At 41.8% G+C, this 24,803-nt stretch overlaps 1 protein-coding gene across 1 annotated transcript in view; it reads right to left on the reverse strand.

Moving 5' to 3' along the window:
- Positions 1 to 14,801: 14,801 nt before the first annotated feature.
- Positions 14,802 to 24,803, reverse strand: part of LOC148507433 (galactose-3-O-sulfotransferase 2-like) — a 73,807-nt gene continuing 63,805 nt past the window's right edge. Inside the window, exons 4-5 of the mRNA XM_088446146.1 lie at positions 22,596 to 22,851; positions 14,802 to 20,811 (exon numbers count right to left, since the gene is read on the reverse strand). Of these exons, the coding sequence (XP_088302272.1) occupies positions 19,996 to 20,811; positions 22,596 to 22,851 (1,072 nt within the window). The 3' untranslated portion in view covers positions 14,802 to 19,995. The remainder of the gene's footprint in view (positions 20,812 to 22,595; positions 22,852 to 24,803) is intronic.

Genomic DNA, 24,803 nt, shown 5'->3' on the forward strand with positions numbered 1-24,803 from the left:
TAAAATTAATTAGTCACAGATGCACGAACGCAGCAGTGAGAACCTTCTACGCATCTATGTTAAAAATTTAATGTGTAAAATAACCCCCCGCCTCCCCCAAAGCACAACCAGCACAGGGCTTTTAACAGCCAGTCCTGGTTGTGTTTAAATACAGGGGAAAAATTACATAGGGGTTCCCTGTACTTAAGCACTACCAGCACCATTTACCAGAACCAGTACCAGACCCTTTCTAGCAGGGGGGGTGATGCCACAGCCAGGGGAGTCCTTTCACCGGGCCCTCCAGCTGAAGCATCACCCCTGATCGCTAGTCAGCCCAGGCCAGGGATCCTTGGGGAGCTGGGGACGCCCCCAATAAAGGGGTCCACCAGGCCCAGGCTGATAACCCGGGGCTATCCCCAACACCCCTGGGTGGTAGGTGCTTGGTTGATATTGTTGTGTGGTGCATATGAAAGTATAAATATTTTCTTTTGCAGTAGTACTACAGGTCCCAGCAGGCATCCCCACTTACTGGCCCTTGGAGAACCACAAGTACCAACAGGTGGGCATTAAGGGCCTGCTGGTACCTATAGTACCCCTGTAAAAGTAATATTAAAATAAAAAAAGACAATTTTTTGTAAAAATTTTATTTTGCCCGAACTTCACCTGTGGGGCGGCTGCCTTTAAGCTCTTTTACATGGATGCCGCTTCCCCCACAACTTCAACAGCATCTTCACCTGGAGGGTGGCGGCCTTTAAACTCTTTTGCACGGCCACCGCCCATCCAGGACTACTGCGGCATCTTCTTGCTTCAGCTGGTCTTCTCTCCAGCTACCTGGCCAACAGACTGAGTGGACAGCACCTCTCACTGGCTGTATATAAGCCAGCCGAGGGGGCAGGGTGATGACATTGCGAGCCGTGATTGGCTCACAGCGGCCATCTTTGAATTTCAAAAATTGCGCTGAGGCACCATTTTTGAAAAGGCCACGCTCGGTTCTCACTATTGAAGTCAATGGTGAGAACAGCTCATTGGCTAAGAGGTGGAAGGCTCGCCTCTCTCTGCCAATGAGCGCTCTGCACCAGGATTCCTGAACTGAAATCCCAGACAGAGCTGTCATTCGGATAGTAGTGTTCTCTACTAATGTACAAGGGTCTGCGTATTTTCATTGTTTTTTTTTTGCCAAGACCCTGGATTGTCTGAAGAGGACAGATCCACGCATAGGAGAAGGTGAGTATGGAATTTTTATTACAGGTAATCCATAGGATTATCTACTGGAGAAGAGGACAGATTGGCTACAGGGATACTAGGTGAGTATGTTAGATAGTGTGTGCATGTGTGAGTACATGTGTGTGTGCATGTATCTTTGAATAAAATTTTGCTTTTCTATGGTGTGTGTGTTCTGTGTTTTTTTAATATTGCTTTTGCTATGGAACTACAGGTACCAGGAGGCCCATAATGCCATGCATGCTGATACTTGTGGTTCTTTAAATACCAGCATACAGGGGAGGCTTGCTGGGAACTGTAGTTCCACAGCAAAAGCCAATATTTTAACTCTTTACTTGTACCACACTTTATACAATCAGCCTGGCACCACCACTCCACTGGTGCCAGGGATAGCCCCAGGCTATAAGCCTGCTCCTGTAGTGCCCTGGAGAGGGGGACCCTTTTATTGGGGGGGGGTCCCCAGCTCCCCAGGGATCCCTGGCCAAGGGTGACTAGTGGTCAGGGGTGATGCTTTGGCTGGGTTGCCTGTTGAAAGGGCTCCCCTGGCAGTGGCATCACACCCCTGCTAGAAAGAGTCCAGGGTTGGTACTGGTAAATACAGAGGGATCCTACACATTTTTTCCCCCTGTATTCCCTTAACCAGGGTCGGCTCAGAGCCCAGTGCTGGTTGCGCTTAATAGTGGGGAGCCCTACGTCATTTGTCCCCCACATTTTGGCAACCAGGACTGGTTCTGAAATGCCTGGTGCTTGTTGTGCTTAATACAGGTGACTCCTACATCATTTGTCCCCTGTATTTAGCACAACTAGTACTGGGTCTCCAAAGCCTGGTGCTGGTTGTTTTTTGGGGGGCGGGGCAACGCCATTTTTTTTTAAAACACAGAAGCAGGTATCATGGATCTTCCAGATCTAAGCCTGCATCTGTGTGCTGCTACCTCCCATGGGTCCTAATGCCTGCCCCACCACTGACCGCCCTGCTGCCCATACCGTCAATGCTATGGCCCACTACCATCCTTGGGTTCTGGCTGCAGCTAATGTCCACTACCCCCCGTGCCTTTCCCATGGTTCCTGCTGCAGCTAATGGCTGCTTCATTCCCCCAAGCCCACCACCACAAAAGCCCGCAAACAATGGCATCTTTGTGCACTGAGGTGAAGCCACAGTGAGTGGTGGAGGCTCCTACTGTAACTACACAACAAGTTGAAATTTCCTATGTATTCAATGGCGCATTCTTGATGTAATAGTTTAAAAACTGTAATTCTCTAATTTACCTGATCCCCAAAAGCATGTACCCTGGAACAATAGCTACATAATAAAACAAACCCCAAGTCTAAATTCCACCCCTACCCTGAGTTATGCCTTCCCAAATATCCCCCATAGACTACAGCAAAAAAGTTGTCCTAATTGAGAATATCAGAAAAAAGTGACAGTTAGAGTTTTAGATTACTCCCAAATCTGAATTTTTTTATTTTTTTGCCATGGAATTTGGCATGCAACACCGAGTGACAATTCTACCCGTCCATGCCAAATTTCAGCTTGGTACTTCCAATAGCTTTTGTGGTGTAGCCCCTTAAACACCATGACTCCCCCTCCAGAATTCTCTGTGGGAGAATTGCAGATTTTTAGATGCAGCCTTAATATAAGGGCACGACTGTGTCCTTATATATATCACTCCTATACACAGCAATGCACTTCAGCACAAATAATCCTTACAATGTCCAGACAATTTATCAGGATGTAGACAATAAAAATATGGAAAAAGGCGCAACCTTCTAGAATATACTGAATAGACTGAAGTGCAGTATCCGCTATATTGAAGCGCAGGTACCTACCTATTTTTTCTAATTTATCAGGATCTATTGGCTGCTTAATCCTCACTTTCCTCTTGCCAGGAGGATTCCAAATATTTTAAAAGATGTACACAGTAAGAGTAGCGCACTCATGATTGAGAATAGTATCAAAAAGTAGTTTTGCTTGTAATAATGCTGACATACTTCGAGGTAAAGAACTTTGTACATAGCCCAGTAACCAGCTCTCATCAGCCAGCAGATCTTACAGCCATTGCCACCGCAGGAGTCTCCAGATCAACACTGCTTCTGCTTCTGGAAATAGCAGATGACATCAACGTCTCACATTGGTATTGGCCATTCCCAACTCGTTTCGTCAATGACTTTGTCAGGGGGTGACAAACTCATCGACAAAACGTGATGTATGTGAGCATTATTACAAGTAAAACAACTTTTTGATACTATTCTCACAAGTGCCCTATTTCTACAGTTTACATCTTTTAGAATATATATATATTTGGATATCATCCTGTAATAAACATATATGTAGCCAACTTTGCATGCACACATATGTATGAAAGGAGTGTGTATATATATATATATAAATATACACAGTGTGATAGGTGAGGTGGGAGGAAAGGGGGATGACTGAACAGAGGAAGACTGGAGGAATGGGGGGGAAATAGGGTGAGATGGGAGGACAGGGGGAAGAACAGAGGCAGACAGGAGAAGGTGGGGGAACAGAAAAGAAAATAAACTCCTACACAATAGGTAGTGAGACAGCATATATATATATATATATATATATATATATATATAAATAAATAAATATATATATATTTATATATATATATCTATATATGAATGTATGAGTATATATATTTGTATAAATGGAATCAGTATGTAATGCCAGCGGATCAAATACCAACTGCGGCTGCACGGTGGGTCGAAATTCCAACAGCTGATGGTAAGTGCCCTACCCTCCCTTAGAGGTGCCTAATCGTAACCTCCCCTAGTGCCTAACCCTAACCCCCCCTCCCCACAACCTAAAGCTGAACCCTGCCTAACCCCCCCTAGTGGTGCCTAGCGGTGCCTAAGCCTAACCCTCCCTTCCACTATCCTAACCCTCCCTGGGGGTGCTTAAGTCCCCCCAAGGATCCCTAAACCTAACCCTCATCCCCTCACAGCTAGATGCTAAGACACCCGGCTTACCTTCATTTGGTATGCCAGGTGTCGAGATTCTGTAGTGGGGCTAATGATAGGCATCAGGATTTCTATCTTTAGTCCCATGTCAGGAGGTAAGTTTCGGGATCGGGGGGCAGGTATCCTGACTGCATCCTGTATAAAAAATGTATATTTGTATGTACTAAGGATACCGAATTTAAACCTTTATATGCTCCTGCCTATACCTTCTAAATCCTGCCTATACCTATGTGAAAGCGAATAGGTACTGACAGTCAGGATGAAGAGGCACAGAGAAGAAAACAGAACAGAAGTCAGTGACAGTAAAATGGGTTGCATTTGGTGAGATCTGCATGAGAATGACAGCTGGATTTGGCACTACGGGAAATTGGCTCTCTACTACCTTATTAACACTTCTAAGGTCTTGCACCAGCCTATAACCCCTCCCACCACATTTCTTCACAGGAAAGATGGGACTGTTGGCTACACTAGCTGTACGAACTAAAATTCCATGTTGTAATAATCGCTGAATTATTGGATAAACCCCTCTTTCTACCTCCTGTTTTAGTGAGTACTGGAGAATTTTTGGAGCTCGCCTACCACCTTTTAAATTTACCATTACAGGGCTTATGTTTGCCATTAATCCAGTGTCCTGTCCATCCTTGGTCCAAAGTGAATCTGGAATTTGGGATAACATTTGATCTAACTGAGATGGATTTTCATTTAAACTGGTAGAGTGATACATTATCCTTTAGAGAGTGTCCAACATATCCCTCGCCTCGTGCGCAACTCTCTCTGGGATTTCTAGAAATACACCATCAGGGGTACAATATATGACACATCTCATCTTACATAACAAATCTCTCCCCAGTAGGTTAGTAGGAGCCGCTGCAGCCAGAAGGAAAGAATGCCTGGTATGCAGCAACACGATAGCAACCTCTGTGGATTTTGTTAAAGGATAAAGTTGCACTTTACCCGTTATGCCCATTGCTGGTACTGTCTCGTTGGTTACCTGTAAATTAATGGGAGATTTTATCACTGACCTGGTCGCCCCTGTGTCTACAAGAAAAGGATATTTAGTACCAGCTACATCAACCATCATGACCGGTTCTTCCCTAGTACTTCCTGTTAACCTGACTATCTGTAGACTACAGGTATGACCTGACCCCTAGCATTGGCTCCCACTCTCCAATAAAGCATTAACGGCCACAATTGGAGCTGGTGCTTGTTGGACATTTGCTGGTCTCTATGTATATCCTTTATGGGGATATCCAGGTACTCCCTGGTTTGGGGGTCCTACCCTCATTGCAGTACAGTTCTTAGATGTCTGGCTGGTTGCAATTAAAACACTTTCATGGATTAGATGAAGAAAAGGATTGTTGTGCATGTTGAGCAGGAGAGGTAGTTGGTAAGTATGGGTAAGGATATTGAGGAAAAGGATATTGTGGGAGGTATGGAGTTTGTGGTTAGTATGGGACCTGTGGTTGTGTATGATAAGTGGGGTAGGGCTGTGTTTGCTGTGGTGTGTGCAGTGTACTTTGTGATAGCCTGCAGAGCCCGGTCACAATAATCTTCTGTAGAGTCACTTTCTTTTTGTTTTATGGTGAAGATTTTGTTCCAGTTAACTACTACTGGAAAATATACACCCAATTGAGTTATAATATGGGAAATGTTACCTTGATTTACTTCGTTAAGGGAACGTCACCATCCAATACACAATCCATGATAAATTTGGTCACGTCGATATTGCGTGCTAGACAGGTCCTTAACACCACTCGCCAATCTTTGTTTGTTGGTTCATGAGAACTACCCAAATTTCTCAAAAATCTTTGACATTTGGCTAATTCCTTTTTGGGATCGGGGAAATCATTCATGATGGAATTTAGCTCTGCTCTTGTCCAAGGACAATGCATTACCACTTCCCTTGTGGGCACTACTCCGTTCGCATCCACATTCCCATTCTGAACAGTTATTGTCCGAATGGGATGCAGACTGGCCGCACTACTACCTTTGACCTTATTACCTGGCTGGGGGTTTAAAACAAAAATACACAAAAAAAATTTCAGGCGCTCCAGAAGTACTAAGTAGTGCAATCAAGAAGCAGCTCACCACTATTGGGGTAGGCAGACCCCAAGAGAATTTGAGGAAGAAAGACAAAACAGTTGTGGGAGCGCTAGTTGGTTGATAACTACAGTACACATAAAAATTAAAAAGATAATTTAAAACACATTTACTGTCTCTCTATCATAAAATAACTAAATAGGTTGAAAATATATATATATATAAATAGATGTACATCTAGTATAAATCAGCAAATATAATCAAATAAATACACAGCAAAGATAAATAAAAATTGAAAAAAAACGACAGAATATAAAAAATGTGAATATATGGGATACTGTGATATAAGTCCCTGAGTATGAAGGTATCAAACAAAGTTAATCTTCATATCTTGTAAGGTAACGAAAGAGACTTATAGTAGAACTGTACATAGATCATCCAATAATTGGAGACAGTAGCGACTTGGTTTGGATCATAAATGTCTCACAGGTCTCATATAATGTGTAAAAAAAGGAGCTTGCACAACCAATTAGTGAGAGGTTGTACTTAGTCTGTTGCTGCAACGTATAGTATTAACAACTTCCTCTACAGGTGCAGAGGATGTCAACACTTCCCGTGCTGTTATTGATGGAGATGGTGGCACCACTTGTGCTTGTCGTGGTGCAGCATCTAACATGTGTACAGCATGGGGAATGGCAAACATGACAATAGGCTCATCATCCACATCATAAACATTTTCCTTATGGTTACTTAAGAGAGGGTACAAATTACTTGTAAAATTTTTATGGGTTCTTTCAATAACTGTACCTGCACCCCCATCCACATAAGGTGGTGGCGGTGCACGTGAACTACTGGCAATACCTTCCGCAACGCTACCTTGCTGCACGTGCGCTGTTTTGCAGCTCGCACGCATTGCAATCTAGCGCCACGGGTGTATTTTCTGGCAATGCGTTCGCAACGCTAGTTTGCGTCGCTTGTACATTTTTAAGCCACGCATCCCCTTCATGCTGCCACAATTTTAAACATTCGTAATATTTTACCTTTTTCCCTCAAAAATGCACCAGACTGATGTGATCCCAGACGTTATTCAATACATCCTTATTGAAACTACCAATTCTGGGAAACGGTCTAACACCCTTCATCGTTATCTTAAACTATACGTCACAATACCTTATTGCATAAGCACCGTACTTAGTATGCATAATACGACAGGCCGATCCAAGCGGCGTTTCCATTAGCAGCACATCATTGTCTAACATCTCTATTGTTTGCATGGCTCCCATCTTGTGACAACTCCTACGTTTTTCAATAAAGATTTAAACTGGTGAAAGACAGTCAAGATACTTTCACTTACTTGCGGATGCCTTTGAAAAAGGGGTGTATCCACGAACCCTATGGAGGACCTCTAGATGCCTCCACTCACCTATGGAAGAAAAGCTGCTCCCACACAGAAATCCCTTTTTGACTATGTTTCAACCGCTAGGGGATAACAAAGTACCCTTTGTTTTCCAGTTGATTTCATCCACCCTCTCACCAGCTCACAATCATAATCTAACCAAAATTATGCGGTTCAATTATAGTGTTCAAATAAGCCTAACAGATCACACACATTGATTACTGAATACTGTAATCACACTGGGAGCCGAACACTAACAAAAATAACAACCCATACACCTGCCTTGTGTAAAGTAAACGGTAAACTGCTACCGAGTCACTAGGCCATTCATTATGCCCATCACTTAAGGGTCCTATGATAGCCTTAACATTTAGGTCCCGTGTTACACCCTAAACACATACTCACAGTTACACACTTTTTTCCTGCGCAGAAAAATACATGTTAACCCAGTTATTGGCAATAGTTGATAATGTAAACTCAACAGCTTTGTTTAAACACGTGGCAGCACAACCGGAAATACGTATACGCTATTGTGCGACTAGTCACATACACAATAATGCGACTACTACACAACCGTATGACTCTTACCCTTTAGCTGCGTACGCAAAAATGCATCTCTACTGTGTGCACAGAAATGCGACTCAGCCATGTACGCAATACTGCGGCACCCTTTTTAGCGTGTAATTCTATCAACAAAGGAAAACAAACTTTTTCCTTTCTTGTCCCTGGATTCCAGTCAGCATACCTTAACTCACACAATAACAGATAGCTATTTCTCAGCATCAAGTGGTTGCAGGTGAACCCTGCGTGTGGCCACTATCCACCCTTTGGTGAGAAATCAATAACCGTATGTTTATCAAGTGAATTGGTAAGTGACCTCACTCAACGAGCCCCCAACTTAGGATACTGAATTTAAACCTCTATACGCTCCTGCCTATACCTTCTAAAACCTAGTATATGGGAAAGATTTCTGGACTGCACAACCTGACTATACATATGATGGGAGGTGCTACCTCATGAGACTAATTGCAGGCACAGAAACAGACAAATCTCAGGTGCACAACTCCAAATTATTAATAATATATATATAAATGCAATAAAATTTTGCAATCAATCGAGGTTTTTAGCATAATCATGGCCAAGGTTATGGGCCCACCCACCATATCCAGGTAACCTCTTTCAGGTAGGTCCCTAACATACTAAGGTTCAAATCCAGAGCGCAGGACATGATTATGCTAAAAACCTGTATTGATTGCAAAATTTTATTGCATTTATACTTTATATATTATTAATAATTTGTAGTTGTGCACCTGAGATTTGGCTGTTTCTGTGCCTGCAATTAGTCTCATCAGGTAGCACCTCCCATCATATATATAGTCAGGGTGTGCAGTCCAGAAATCTTTCCCATATACTCCATTTAATGTGCTTTATTGCACTTCTGGTTTCTGGCTTCTGGTTTCAAAGCATGGAGTATGGTAATGTATATGCACACTGTATTAGGCACAATTCAAGGTAAGTCCTACAAGTTATATACTGTAGTGCAACTTTGGTTCATTTTTGGGGTGTGGGCCCCCCTGGATTGCGTTGGTTAATCTGTCTCAGGGCACCGCATTATATTTATAACACATTTTCCTTTATAACACATTTTAACCCTTCACTGTGTGTGTTTAATATATATGTACTTCACTTTTTTATTTTCATTCTTTATATGCAGCTGCAGCTGCTCCTAACTATCTCTTTACACTGCACTTTTCTTACTATGGTGGTGCCCTGGGGCGGCTTAGCTGGGCCAGTTTAGGGGGGTCCTGCACTCTGGATTTGAACCCTAGTATGTTAGGGACCTACCCAAAAGAGGTTACCTGGATATGGAGGGTAGACCCATAACCTTGGCCATGATTATGCTAAAAACCTCTATTGATTGCAAAATTTTATTGCATTTATATATATTATTAATAATTTGGAGTTGTGCACCTGAGATTTGTCTGTTTCTGTACCTTCTAAAACCTGCCTATACCTTCTAGGATTTGACGCTATTTGCGTACGCAGTCATACAGTAAATAAATGCCTTCAGACTTTGAGAAAATGTGTTTCCAACGCACAAAGGTTATTATTCAAGCAAAGTACAGATAGTTACATACTGTGATCTAAATACAATTTAGCGCAAAGAAATTATACAGACCCAAGGTACAGTTATACATACGCATGCGCTCTGGCACCAGTTACCGCCATCAACAAGAAACGTCCATCAATCAGCAATCAGCAAGAACACTCCCGATTGGGGTCAGAACACACATATATATACCCTTATAGAAATAGACAGTACAATAGAGAGGTTTGTTGCGATCCCATTGGTTCTCCATCATGGTGCTTCTGTTACAGGGCATTTAACAGGTGGATTCAAATGGACACAGACCAGCCTCCAACAGCCTTTTGTCTCTGTTTTCCCACCTCATGCAAATCTAGGCTGTTAATTTTACAATGTACATTTGGGTGTTTTAACTCTCTACGGTCCATATGTTGAGAATGCATGTTGCGATCTTCACACCGATGATACCAGAAAGCTGTTGAGAAAGTGTAGATCAGTACAATACCACGATTTACTTATCATGTATTAAACCTTAGATACCAAATAGTCTCTATTTCACAGCAATAGTAATAAATGACAAAACTTTGAATATTACACTTTGAAGCTATGGAACCTTTTACGTGAATGTGCAGTGTGTAAGTATTAGGGGTTTGGGAAAAGATGCTAGTTAACTTGGGGCAGATGTGTGCACAAAGCTAATAAACAGTGTTCACATACAGGATATTATGCAGTCGCTAATATGCAACATGTTAACAGCGCAACTGTGTATATTAATGTGTGTATGGTAAAATATGTGATCGCATGATGCTAATAATAGCATCGCCATATGTACTTAAGTGTGAGTTTAGCTAAAATGGCGCTGGGTGGCCATTCGCAAAATGGCGTCTCGCAGATCTCATTTTCAAGATGGTGTCTTGCAGCCATTCGCAAGATGGCATTGTTTTGATCTAATTTTAAACTGATCTTGTCTCAGCCGATTATCCAGCTTTGACAGTACACATATATATATATATATATAATATGTGTTTATACTCCGACATAATCTGGCACTCATTAACATAGATGTGCTAACTTCACCCCGTTGCCAGCACACACGCGTCCAGTCCAGACCTGCTGCAGTAGAAATAGCAACAAATGCTGCACTCTGAAGATTCAATATACACAATGTATTAACTCCTGTGGTCAGTGTTTCAATTAAGTATTGCAAGACAAATCCATACATAAATGTGCCTGATAAGCATACAAGTATCAGATATTGCCATCTATTGGCCAAAAATAAACATTACAGACTACACATATAATAGAATAAATGACATATGAAAATGGGTCCAAGAGTAAAGGCAGTAACTAAATATTGATTATAAAAAGCTTTGTAACCAAAGAGTCTCATTAATTCCCTTTGGTGCCAATGAGTCCATTCGGAATATCCAACTGGATTACCTCTACAACAATAACTCTTTGCAGTCACCACCTCTTGTCAAAGGAGGTATGTGGTCTATAATTTTATGCTTCATGGAAGTCATCGAGTTGGCCATGGTGTCAAGAACTAAATCAGAGACCCAAGGGCAATATAGGAAAATGGAGGTGGAGTACATATGTAATGGAAGGTAGGTAAAACAAGGAAGGATTGATGTATTAATTAATTTAATTGTTTGATTAAGAAAATTTATGAGAGTAGGGGGTAGTATGGCCAGCAGGTCAGCCTCCTATATGACCTAATGTGACTTGTTATCTAGCCCTTGTCAGGAATCCTTGGCTATTAACATTGTATTATTAGTATTAGTTTATTTTTAAAAATGTGTAGAAATGTATTAGAGCAAGTTTTGTTTGGGCTCCACAAAATAATTTTTTGGAAGGACTGCCTCTGACCATTAATGAAGAAGCAGTGGAGATTGCTGGTCCAAACTGCTGGAAGCTAATACTGGACTGCTTGGTATTATTTTACAAATGATTAGTTAAATGTTGCTGCATATGACATAAAAGGGAGGAGGTGCCTAGTTGGTTATATGTCCCTACCTCTACTCACTTTGACCTCACAAATGGTATAGATGCCTTCACAAATGTGGTCAGGATTAGGGTAAAAATAATTCCACACCCAAGAGGTGTCTTTTCTGGTCTTATCCATAGACATGACAATGTATTTATTTTTATCATGAGCAAGAACCACTGCCACTGGTGGCTGACTTACACAAACAACATCCTCATTAACGTCAGACAGTACACAAATATTCTCCTCATCCTCTTGATGCACTTCCACAAGAGCATCCTCAATTTCTATTATGTCAGCATCTTTACTTGCACTGCTCATTCCCACATTTGAAGAGTTTGCAGAAATGGTGGAAGGAGGCTTCTCTACTAGTACAGTTTTTGAAATGTCAGAGTTGCACATAACAATTGTGGGATCTGTGATGTTTCTGAACACACAGTTTGTTATTCTCAGGGATATGTGATGTTTCTGAACACACAGTTTGTTTTTCTCATGGATTTGTGACATTTCTGAACACAGTTTGTTATTCACCCTTAGTGGGGGTTTTCTGGACTGATTTGCCTGTTTTAGATTTGACACCTCTTTTAGAATCTGAGTGAGAAGGTGTTACATCATCATGTGAGGTTACAGAAGAAGATACATTGTGAAATATTGTTTTGATTTTAGGTGCCCTGTCCCTCTATGTGCTTGAGCACCAGCTTTACTAGATGTTAAAGTACTAGTATCATCATGACTGGCAGCAGCTGCAGCACTAGTATTTTGTTTCTGCTCCTCTATCGACTGGTTGTGATCCATATCATCTCACAGTGCTGATAATAATGGTGGCATAGCACCTACTGAATGTTATTTTATAAAACAGTGACACTTCCTATCCCTCAACACAGTTAAAAAAAACTAATTTTTTTAACAAATGACAACTTCACACTGCGACTCACTGCGCTGATATTAACTGTGGTATGGCACCTAATGAACATTATTTTTTAAAACAGTGCGGTGACCTGGCCCTGAACAAACAATTTTTAGAAAAATGTTTTTTTTTAATACAGTGCCACTGCCTGGCCCCAAACACACACAAGTTATAGAAAGAAAAGCTTATTATTTTTTTAACAAATGACAACTTCACACTGCAGCTCTAAGCGCTGATATTAACACACAGTATCTACTGAATGTTATTTTTTAACACAGTGCCACTGCTTGGCCCTGAACACAAGTTTTTTTTTAAAAAAACGATTTGTTTCTTTCTTTTAACAAATGACAACATCACACTGCAATTCCCAGCACTGATATTATTGGCGACATGGCACATACAGAATGTTATTTTTTAACACAGTGCCACTGCCTTGCCCTGAATACACAGTTCTTAGTGCTGCACCCACAGCCCTTCACAGTCTGACACAGCCACAGCAGTAGTGCTTACACCTCAGACTTCTCTGACACAGTCTTCTTAGTGCTGCAGGCAGCCCACAGCCCATAACAATCTACCATAGCAGTGCTTTGTTGTACCCCAGAGCCCTTCGCTGACACTGACAGTTCTGCACCCACAGCCCACGCTAACCATCCAGTGTCCTAAGAGAAATGGTGCCCGTAATAATGACCGAAGGACTTCTATGGAAAACACGCAAGATCCAATGCCAGGAAGATGATGTTTTGCCTTGTTTTGGATTCCTAGTCTGGCAGGAGAAACCAAGCCCGGGCTCACATGTACTGTACTTGGATATGCAAAATTTGGTTGGGTTCGGTTTTCAGAAAACTGAACCTGCTCATCTCTACTTCTTTGGTCTCCTCCCACAGCCTGAACACTTACTGGTAAGGTAATGAAAATGTGTGGTAGTAGTGCGCTAGTACACTGCAGCAGGAGATACCACCAGCCCTCTGGCCAGCAGTTCGCATCCCAGCAGTGACAGTCCAACAGAAGCAGAGTTCCTGGCAGCGGAAGCCCAACAGCACTGGAAATAATAATCATCCATAGGTAAGTAATAACTAACCTAACCTAACCCCCTAACCCTCCTTAGGAGTGCCTAACCCTAACCTCCCCCCCAAGTGCCTAAACCTAATCCCCCCTTCCCTGCTGCCTAAACCTAAGTCCCCCAGGGGGGTGCCTAACCATAAGTCCCCCCTGGGTGCCTTAAACCTAACCCTCCCCCCCATGGCTGTCCGCTCACCGCACCTGGCATTCCTTCGATCGGGATGCCGGGCGCCGGTCTCCCAGCATCTGGAAAATGACAGGCGTCTAGATATAGATGACTGTCATTTAACCCTCGCTGGGATAAAGCAGTTGGAAAGCCGGCTGTCGGGATTAAGACAGCCAGTTTCCCGATTGCAACCCCACTGCAGAACGCAGATTCTTGATTATTGGGAATCTGCACATGTGCAGGACCCATTCTGCTCATGTGCATAATGGATCCTGTGTGATCACACACAGCCCCTGCTATGCCTCTGTTGGATTAACATGCAGAGGCATTTAGGGGGCGGAGGCATGGACAGCCGGCGTTCTCGGAAACAATGGCATGTCAGTCCCATTTTCCGGGAGTGGCAGGGCCAAGGACTGTGTCCACATATGCAGTTTCCCAACTTCGCAAGCTGGCTAGCCTGCATAAGCTGAGGCTTACTCAGCTGGCCAGTGCCAATCACCATCATGACCGGTTATCTCAGCCTGTGACATTGGTTGCAGTGCTGTGATTGCAAATTCAGCAGGGGGTGTCAGGCAACTCTTGCCTATTTGCAAGGACAGAATCTGTCAATTCCTGAATCACACCCCTAGACTGTAAGCTCCCCTAGACCAGGGTTGATGTGAATCCAACATTCTCTTTGAAGCTTTGAATATGTTGACATTACAGAAAAGATTATAAATAATGATTATGGAGTGTGGCTTAGGGATAATACCCGCTGGTGTTAATTCTGTGCTTTGCACCAGCAGTTTTTAACACTAGTACAACACACAAAATGGGTCTGTTAATGAATGTTGCTCTGCAAGAGGAGAATCTGTTGATCATTTAGTTGATGTCATTGGTGTCAACCATGGAGTCATATGTAACACAAAAGGCAAAAATAGTGTTTTCTTTATTGTTTGTTGTTTGAAGGAAACATTTTAAACATTCTTAGTTGCACTAAAGTGGGTATCTGTTAGCAGTAGACATTTATTTAAAACCCGATGTCTGTCAGTCATGGATGCTAGATGCAGGGCCGCCATCAGGGGGGAGACTGCAGGGACCGGAGTCCCGGGCCTGGGGAGAGAGGGGGCCCGGGTGGCAGCAATGTGGATTTGAGCTGGTCCGCTAGCTGCATTCAGCCTGCTGAGTGAGTCATAAACCACCTGGTTGTCCAGACAGCTAGCGGCAGCATTTCATATATGTGGTGCCTGGCTGCCAGCCGCAAGCCAATCTAAGCCTTGGAGCTAATGGACCAGCAGCCAATCAGACAATGAGGAGAGACTGCAGTGGCTGCTCCTGATTGGCTGCTGGTTCGTGAGCTGTGATTGGCTCACGGCCGGCACTATATGCAAAATGCCGTCTCTAGCCTTCCATGCCTGGTTAGCTGCCAGGGCACCAGCCACAACCAGTATTATGAGTGACTCACTCAGTGGGCTGAGTGCAGTGGCAGTGGGAACACAGCAACTAGCACAAGGAAGTTAGACCAGATCACCAGAAGGTAGGAGATGCATGCTCTGGACTTTCAAACCTCTGGTGATACGAAGAGACACCCAACATCCCAAGCAACATAGGGGATAACTTTTTTTTCATTTAATATGCATAATTGTTATTTTTAATTGTATCATCATATTTGTAAATAAACTTAATTGAGAGGTGCCAAATGCAGGTCTATATAGCATTATAGAAACATACATTTTAAATTATTGAGACACTGTACTTCTATGCATGTAATACCACAGTATTTTCAAACATCTTTTCAAATGTTTTTTTTTATAAATAAACTAAGGACAATTTTTTTGTGCCAATATATACTTTTTATATTTTTATTTACATGGATTATGACATGGTTCCCTCAGTCCATCCAGCCTTCCATGTGCTCTCCTATATTTATGTATTTGTATAGTTTTATATATTAGATGATAGATTGATATGTTATATAATAACACCAACCCCCACAGCCAAAACTTTCACAATTTTTAAACTGGTTTATGGATCAATTGATGCCCCACCCCCACTGTAGCTCAACCCACATTATACACAGCTCTGCCTACCTTGCCCCCCCAATCCCCTCCCTTCCCTGGGGGGCCCTGTCTATTATGTCAGTACCAGGCCCCACAATTCCTGATGGCAGCCCTGGCTAGATGGCAAAGAATTGCCTGATGCAAAAGGTTTTTACCCAATAATGGCAATCAGTTCTTGCATGGGAATGTTTTTTATTGCTAATAATAATAATAATAATAATTGTAACAACAACAATAATAATAATGATTATCAATTTGACATATGACAAAGCAAAGTGCCAATATTCAGCTGATAATAATAATATGAGCTGAAGTGAACAGTTCAGTTTGTTTATCATTTGGAAATGTAACATGTCAACATGTTTACAATGTCAACCCCTTACCCGTAATGCTAATCCTAACTCTAATTCTAACCCTTAAAATAACCCTAACGTTAACATTTTTACTCTGTCAACATGTCATAGGGAGACACTTTTTCCTTGTTAACATTTTGCAGATGTCGATATGTTAAATGTTGACATTTAACTATCTCAACATCATAACATTTGACATTCTGATGTTGACATTATTACTACATTCCTCTAGTACCAGGAGTGGGCAATAGTACAATAGAAACATAGAATTTGATGGCAGATAAGAATCACTTGGCCCATCTAGTCTGCCCTATTTTAAACATATTGTTACCTCAACTATTATTGATCCTTTCTTCTTCTGATGGATATCCTTATGTCTATCCCGTGCATGTTTAAATTGCTCTACTGTCTTAGCCTCTACCACCTCTGATGGGAGGCTATTCCACATGTCCACTACCCTTTCTGTTAAGTAATTTTTCCTCAAATTTCCCCTGAAACTACCACCCTCCAGTTTCAGAACATGTCCTCTTGTTCTAATACTTCTCTTTCTTTGAAGAATGTCTCCTTCCTTTACCTTGTTAAAACCCTTTATATATTTGAATGTTTCTATCATGTCCCCCTATCCTTTCTCTGCTACAAACTATACATATTAAGATCTTTTAGTCTTTCCTGGTAAGTTTTGTGGTGTAGACCTTGCACCATTTTAGTTGCCCTTCTTTGTACAGTCTCCAATGTATTAATATCCTTCTGGAGATATGGCCTCCAGACCTGAACACAGTATTCGAGACGAGGACGTACCAATGACCTATACAGTGGTATTATCACTTCGTTCTTTCTGCTACTGATTCCTCTCCCTATGCAACCAAGCATCTGACTTGCTTTCATCATTGTTTTGTTACAATGTTTGCTTGCCTTTAAGTCACCTGAAAAAGTGACTCCTAGGTCCATTTCCTCTTCAGTACTTTCCAGTATAGTGCCATTAATACTGTATTTAGCCTTTGATTTTTGAGACCCAAGTGCATGATCTTGCATTTTTGGCATTAAACTGTAGTTGCCATGTTCTTGACCATTCCTCTACTCTACCTAGATCATCAATCATTAGTTTTACCCCTCCTGGTGTGTCTACCCTGTTGCATACCTGTGTGTCATCTGAAAAAAGGCATAGTTTCCCTTCAATACCATTTGCAATGTCACCAATAAAGACATTAAAAAGCACTGGTCCAAGTACAGATCCCTGAGGTACTCCACTGGTAACATTTCCCTATGAAGACTGCACTTTCCTTTTACTACAACTCTCTGTTTCCTATCCTGCAGCCATGATCTTATCCATTCGACCATCTTTGTATGCAATCCCATGCTTTCCAGTTTATTGAACAGTCTGCAATGTGGAACAGTGTCAAAAGCCTTACTAAAGTCTAGATAAGCTATATCTATGACCCCCCTTTATCTATTTCCTTAGTCACCCAGTCAAAAAAGTCGATAAGATTTGTTTGACATGATCTCCCTCTAGTAAATCCATGCTGTTTCGGATCCTACAAATTGCTGGATTTGAGATAATCTACAACTATTTATTTCAAGAGTGTTTCCATCAATTTCCCTACTACTGATGTAAGGCTCACTGGCCGGTAGTTGCTTGCCTCTTCCTTGCTTCCACTTATGTGCAGTGGGACAACATTTGCCCTTTTCCAGTCCTCTGGAATTACTCCAGGAGCTAGTGACTGGATGAATAATTCTGTTAATGGTGTTACCAGCAGACCTTTAAGCTCTTTTAGTATCCTTGGATGTATCAATGCTGGCCTATTAACACTGGGGGGGGGGGGTGATAGCCACCCCTAGTGGGTTTTTTTCTCACTAAAATAGTTAAATATGTTTTTAACTATATTCTTCTCACTAAATGAAATGAATAAATAAAAAATCAATTATCAGTTAGGTAGTTAAGGGCATCTTTCACCATCATTTTCTAATTGACTGTTAAGCTCTTGATATACAGATGGATGTAAGCCCTTTAGCACCATGAAAAAATGTGACTCATGACAATTTTTGTACACTTGTATTTGGGGTTATAAATACTTGTGTGGACTGTAGAGGTGGGTTAGAGAATTAATAGGTACATTCAGTAAAATATTCAGAGCATGCCTTGTAGGAGGCTTATTATGCACATTTTGAAGATGATAATGATAACTCATGTTTGCACTGGACATATCTATATACAGGATTTAAAGTTACACTTATCTTAGACACAATGGCAATACCATTTTTATCTATAAAATAATTCCATAAATGGATTTCAAAGTGTAAAACAAAAGTAGCAATTTTACATTTAATTCTAAATTGTGAATAGTGAATATATTTAATGTGTTTTTATATTCCCCAGATGAGTTCCAGTTTTCAGAGTTAATTCAAGTGAGTCTTAAAGAGTTGTGAACAGCTTTATGATATATGTTGTGTTGTCTACAATAGAGGAACGTTTTATTCTTTACATATTCTCTGAATTCTTACAATGTCTCAGCGTAATAGAAGACCTGAAGGAAGTACCGTATACACTTGAGTATAAGCCGACTTTTTCAGCACATTTTTTGTGCTGAAAAAGTACCCCCTCGGCTTATACTCGAGTGAAGTGTAGCGCTGACCGGATGGAGTTCGGTCAGCGCTACACAGCACAAACACACAGCCACCGGGGCCGGCAGCTGTGTGTTTGCTGTAATCAGCAGCCGCTGAGAGTCTGTCAGACTCTCAGCGGCTGCTGCTGCTCCCACTGCGGGAGCCATCTTCCGGCTCCCGCAGTGGGTAATGGGAGAGACGTCATGAGTAATGACGTCTCTCCCATGCAAAGCGGCCGGAGGAGCGGATAGCGGCGGGACCAGGAGTGGGAGTTTCAGGTAAGTGATTTTTTTTTTTTAATTCTTATTATGTCTCTCTCTACTGGGGGGGAACACAGAAGGCACAACCAGGGGGCGATTACTACAGGGGGCACTAAAAGGGGGGATTACCACTGGGGATACTACCAGGGGGGGATTACTACAGGGGGCACTAAAAGGGGTTATTACCACTGGGGGAACTACCAGGGGAGGATTACTACAGGGGGCACGACCAGGGGGGGATTACCACTGGGGATACTACCAGGGGGGGGATTACTACAGGGGGCACTAAAAGGGGTTATTACCACTGGGGGCACTACCAGGAGGGGATTACCACTGGGGGCACTACAAAGGGGGGAATTACCACTGGGGGCACTACTAGGGGGGGATTACCACTGGGGGCACTACCAGGGGGGGGTTACCACTGGGGGCACTACCAGGGGGGGTTTACCACTGGGGGCACTACCAGGGGGGGTTTACCACTGGGGGCACTACCAGGGGGGGTTTACCACTGGCGGCACTACCAGGGGGGGTTTACCACTGGGGGCACTACCAGGGGGGGTTTTACCACTGGGGGCACTACCAGGGGGGGTTTACCACTGGGGGCACTATCAGGGGGGGTTTACCACTGGGGGCACTACCAGCTGCTGCCATTTCCCACCCTAGGCTTATACTCGAGTCAATAAGTTTTCCCAGTTTTTTGTGGTAAAAGTAGGTACCTCGGCTTATATTCGGGTCGACTTATAATCGAGTATATACGGTAAAGGACCTATAAAATGGTTGCCAGATTTTTTGTAATAAAGATGATGACATGTTTTTTAATTAGGCTTGATATTTAATTAATAGGTGAAATATCCACTATAAAGTGCTATATAATGTGCCCCAAGTGTATGTTGCTTACATGGCTTATCTGGTCTTCTCACTGACCTATAGCCCTTGTTATATTTGTATTATTTTGTCCCTTTACTAGAAATTGACGTGCTTGTAAGAGTTCCAGGTATGGCAGCTCTGGGGTCACCATTTTAACACAAAGTAAACGGTCTTGGTGGGGAATATTTGTCCTAAGATTCCACCCTAGGATTTTATGCTGTCCAGATTGATAGGGCCTAAAAGCTTTTTCTTTAATGTCTTCTGCTCCAACAGGCTTTGAGCTCTTAAGGCAAACTTCAGCCAACTGCTGTCTCCTTTCTCTCAATCTTCTCACCTCATTGTCCATCTTTGCCCTCCCAAAACGTTCCACCTTCTCCCAGAATGTACGGTTAAAGTGGGAATAGAGGTACCAGTCCAGAGCATTCCAAGCCCTTGATTTCTCTACTTCTCTTTGGTCCAGTGGAATTGAGGCCTCACGCATGTTAACTGTAAATGTCACCACATCATCAAGCTCCCAACACAGCTCCTCCTTCAAGAGGATCATGGATTCATCAAAGTGCTCAGCTAGAAGGACCAAGTCAAAAGTCCTCTCCACTTCTTGGACACCTGTACTTGCCAGATTTTCTGTAAATGGGGCTTCTGGGTTATATCCTAGATTAAACCACAATAGGTTGAGTGCAAATTGATGGCTACTTTCTCCCTTTTTATAGTAGTGTGACGGATTGGAAATAAATGCACTAAAATTAGATGCCTTCATGAAAGCAGATAAAAAATAATAATTGTAGGAGAAGGAGGACTCGGCCAATGTAGCTGGATCCCGAAGAATTGTGAAGTAGAAGGAGTCTGACGGCATGACCTTCTGTACCTGAAACATATACAAACTTTGTTTTATTTACATTTTAGTGTAATTATACCATGACTATGTGCACAGTGCACAGAGACTAGCAGCAGCCATGGCTCCTGTCTTTGCCAGCCAGGGGGGGGTCTGTAATTGTGTGCATGCACAGAATCGCATTCACATGCAGTGCACAAATTAACAAGCCAGTCGGCTTCTAGGGATTGCAACAGCTGCAGAAAATAATAATAATAATAATAATAATAATATACATGGGTGGTTCAATAAGTAAGGTGACAAGACCTCTCACGTGTGTAATTTTCTCTATTTCAATCTAATTTCCCGCCAGTACAGAGCAGGTAGACCACTGCTTCCCCTCACGGCCATCAGACTGTGCCTCACTTCAGTCATACTGTCTCAACATCAGCTGTAAGATGGAGGGGCTGGCTGTTGAACACATGGCTAAACAAAGTGAAATATAGAGATTCAAAGTGTGATCAAATTTCTTCATCTAAGGGGCATGTTAGCAGCTGAAAATCTACGGCAAATTGTTGATGTGTACGGTGATAATGTCATGTCATGATAGCAGGTTTGGCGCACTGTCTTTGATAATGGCAGGACAGATGTTTATGATGAACAACAATCTGGTTGCCAAGCTTGTCCACCACAGATGACAATTTGTGCCACACGGAAGGTCTGATTCAGGAGGACAGACACATTTGAGTTAGTGATATTGCTGAAAAACTGACCATCTCAGTGGGTACTGTGCACATCATTCATGAGCAACTGGGGTACAGGAAAATGCTGGGTACTGAAACAACTCACATAAGTCCACAAAACCAATTGGATGGGTTTGTCTCTTGTGCACTTGATGTGCTACCATGAGGAGGGAGTGCAGTTCCTGCAGCATATTGTTACAGGCAATAAAACGTGGCTGCTTCATGGGACACCAGAGATGAAACAAGCCTCCATGACATGAAATTACGCATCACCCCCACCTTCAATGAAATTCAAAACAACTCCATCAGTAAAGAAGGTCATGGTGACCATGTTTTGGGACCACAATTGCTTTCTTCTTGTTGATTTCCTCTTGGTTGCTGCTATGTTTATAAACTATGTCCTTGTCCTGCATTGTTTTGTACTGCTAATAACTGTTTTTCTTGTGTGCTCATTTACGTACTGTGTAAGGCGCTTTGTGGCACCATATAAATATTTTCCCAGAGATTTCCACATGTACATTACAGAAGTAACTGGGAACGTAGGTGCTATTTTCCCAGAGGCCTTACCATGCAGAGTAGACTCTTGCACAAAGCATGAGTGTACTGCAATGCCAGAAAGGAGGGGTCCACATAGAGTCTGAACATAGGCCTTTTACTGTCTTAAAGCACCCCTGTAGTTAGGTATAGGTAAACACACTTGTACAATAATATGTAAAAGGAGCTGCCAAACACAAGCTAGAAAGACTGGGGCTGATTTTAAATTGGGATCAAAACAAAAAAAAGCCAGTAACTTTGTATCTGGAACAAACCATGTTACAGTGCAAGGTGTGCAAATATTTATTTATTACTGCATGCTGGGTAAATTCTGGCTGCTTTTGCATGTGGCCAACTGATGTTAGACAGCTTTATGTTATGTTCTGTCCCTCCCGAATCTAAATCTCTCTGAACACGTTAAATCTCCCTAACATGGTTTTTACAAGGTGTAAAGTTACTGCTTGGTTGGCTTTGTTCCCATCTCTGAATGATCCCCTTTATGTTTAGCACAGTTTACATGCTGACAAATAGATCTAGTAGAACAAAAGACTATGGCATTACCTCTGACAGGTTGAAGCGCATGTGGTGACATATTATGTCATACTTCTGCCTCATGGACGAATTGAACCCCTCTACCATGTTAGAGTGGAAGAGATAGGGATAGCTGAAATGCCCTTTGAAAGGTAAAGCAAAAAGTAATCCGTTCCTGTCTCCATAACGGTTCAGTATGTTCAATACGGTGCTTGACGCTGTTTTTTGTATCTTTAGAAACACAATGTGTCTTTTAGCCTGGCATGTCCGAGAAGATGATGGAGGCCTGACAAAGGAGTACAGACATTTACATCTTATTACACAATTCAGCACATAATAATTAAGACAAACATATGCATACATTAGCATGGCCCTAGTAGAAGTGTTAAGTTTTATTTGTTCTCATAATGGAACTAAAGAGCATGTTTGTGAATTTTTAACACTGATCAATGCAAAATTATCTGTTATGTCAATAAAAAACTACTTTTAGAAAAATTTAATTTCAAATAACATAATAATTGAATACATACAATATAGTATAGCTTCCCTTAAATCAGAGTTTACCAACTCTACCATTACAATCCAGGTGTTAAGGAATATTCATATTTGAATCTGGATGGTTAAATCAATTTGACTAAGGTACTAATTAAGTCACCTCTGCTCAAGCATGGAAATCCTTAAAATATGGACAGTAAAGGTGGAGTTTGGGAATCTCTGCCTTAAATGTTTAAGGGAAGCAATATACTTTTTATAGTTATCTAATGTCTTTCATTAGGGTTATTCTTTTTGCTGTTTCATCCCACTTGTGCCACCAATTGTACCTTTTTCACTGTTTCCATAACCCTCTGGTACTAAGGTAGAACAAGATGCAATCAGCAACTTGTGCCAGAATCTCCCCAACCTGTCCATCTGTTTTCTCATTGTATCTTGTCTACAGTTTGCCAGAATGTGGAAACACCCTCATGTCTATGGTGTCATGAAACTCTGCATGTCATCCTACCATGAAACATGGTGACAAGATCATAATGTTATAGGAAGGCTTCTCTGCTTCAGGGAATAGACAACTTGTTTAAATAGATAACAATATGTATGGATTAAAGAACTAGACAGCCTGCAAGAGAATCAGGACATGTAATGGAGATTTAAATTATAGCAGGAAAATTACTCCAAAAAGAACAGTGAAATAAATTGCTTGTAGGCTCACAAAACTGCTCATGCAGCCTGCGATGTATGCTTGGTATGCAAAAAATGGCTAGGTGTGGCTGCATAAGGATTTACATGTGATTCAGAATAATGACCATAGTGTCACTATGGACTCATTGGGGAGCAAAATGTTTTATTGGTATGGATAGATCCGTAGCAGGGTGATATTGATGACCCTATTTGACAAAGATCTGTGTTAGTGCAGCTCATAACTCTGCAGAAGCCAGTACGGCTTTATAGCTGGAAAAACTTTAGGTGTTACATGTGAAATTTTGGCTTAGTAATGTCCATTTTGAGCACAGCTTCCCCCCCCCAACCCTTCTGAGTGACGTGGAGATTAAAGTTAGCTCACTTCTAACAATACATATAATCTTCCATCTAAGAGGACTTACCATTTCTCCTTTATCTAAATGGCACCTTTTCAAACTACACTGCAGCTTATGATATATATAGAGAAGTTGTTTTGGTAAGCAAAACCAGCTTAAATGGAACCCTGTCATCTGGAGATCAACAGCACTTTAGCCAATGTACCTCACTGCATAACCTTGGGATCTGTATATAGTTGGTAGACAGAGCAGGTTGAATATCTTATAAATCACTCTGCTACAGTAAGTTGTGATCTGATATTAGCTCATTTATTGCATAGTGTTGGATCAACACAGGACTTTGCTTTGCCCAATACAGAGAAGCAAGGAGTTGTCTTGTTATCCCTGTTTATCTGAGGAATAGACTTTGTTCATCTGTTTATACTAATCTCGCCTGACTGACTCTTAGGGGTAATTTTACTAAGCTTCCTGTTGGTCCGAATTTGCAGTCATGAGTGTATTTCAAACACGGAAATTTATTATGGCAAAAATGGGTGTATTTTTAGAAAATGCACCTGTAAATACAAATATAAAAAAGAATACACCTTCGTATAAACGTGGAAGTACTTTCCATAGACAGAAATACAAGCATGCCAGCCCATATAGTTCCACAAGTGCCAGAAAGTGGTCAGCATTGGTACCCCCAACTTAAATGAAATAGTAATGAAAA

Source organism: Taudactylus pleione, unplaced genomic scaffold (assembly GCF_031769625.1).
Source record: "Taudactylus pleione unplaced genomic scaffold, aTauple2 ptg000393l, whole genome shotgun sequence".
Taxonomy (NCBI): domain Eukaryota; kingdom Metazoa; phylum Chordata; class Amphibia; order Anura; family Myobatrachidae; genus Taudactylus; species Taudactylus pleione.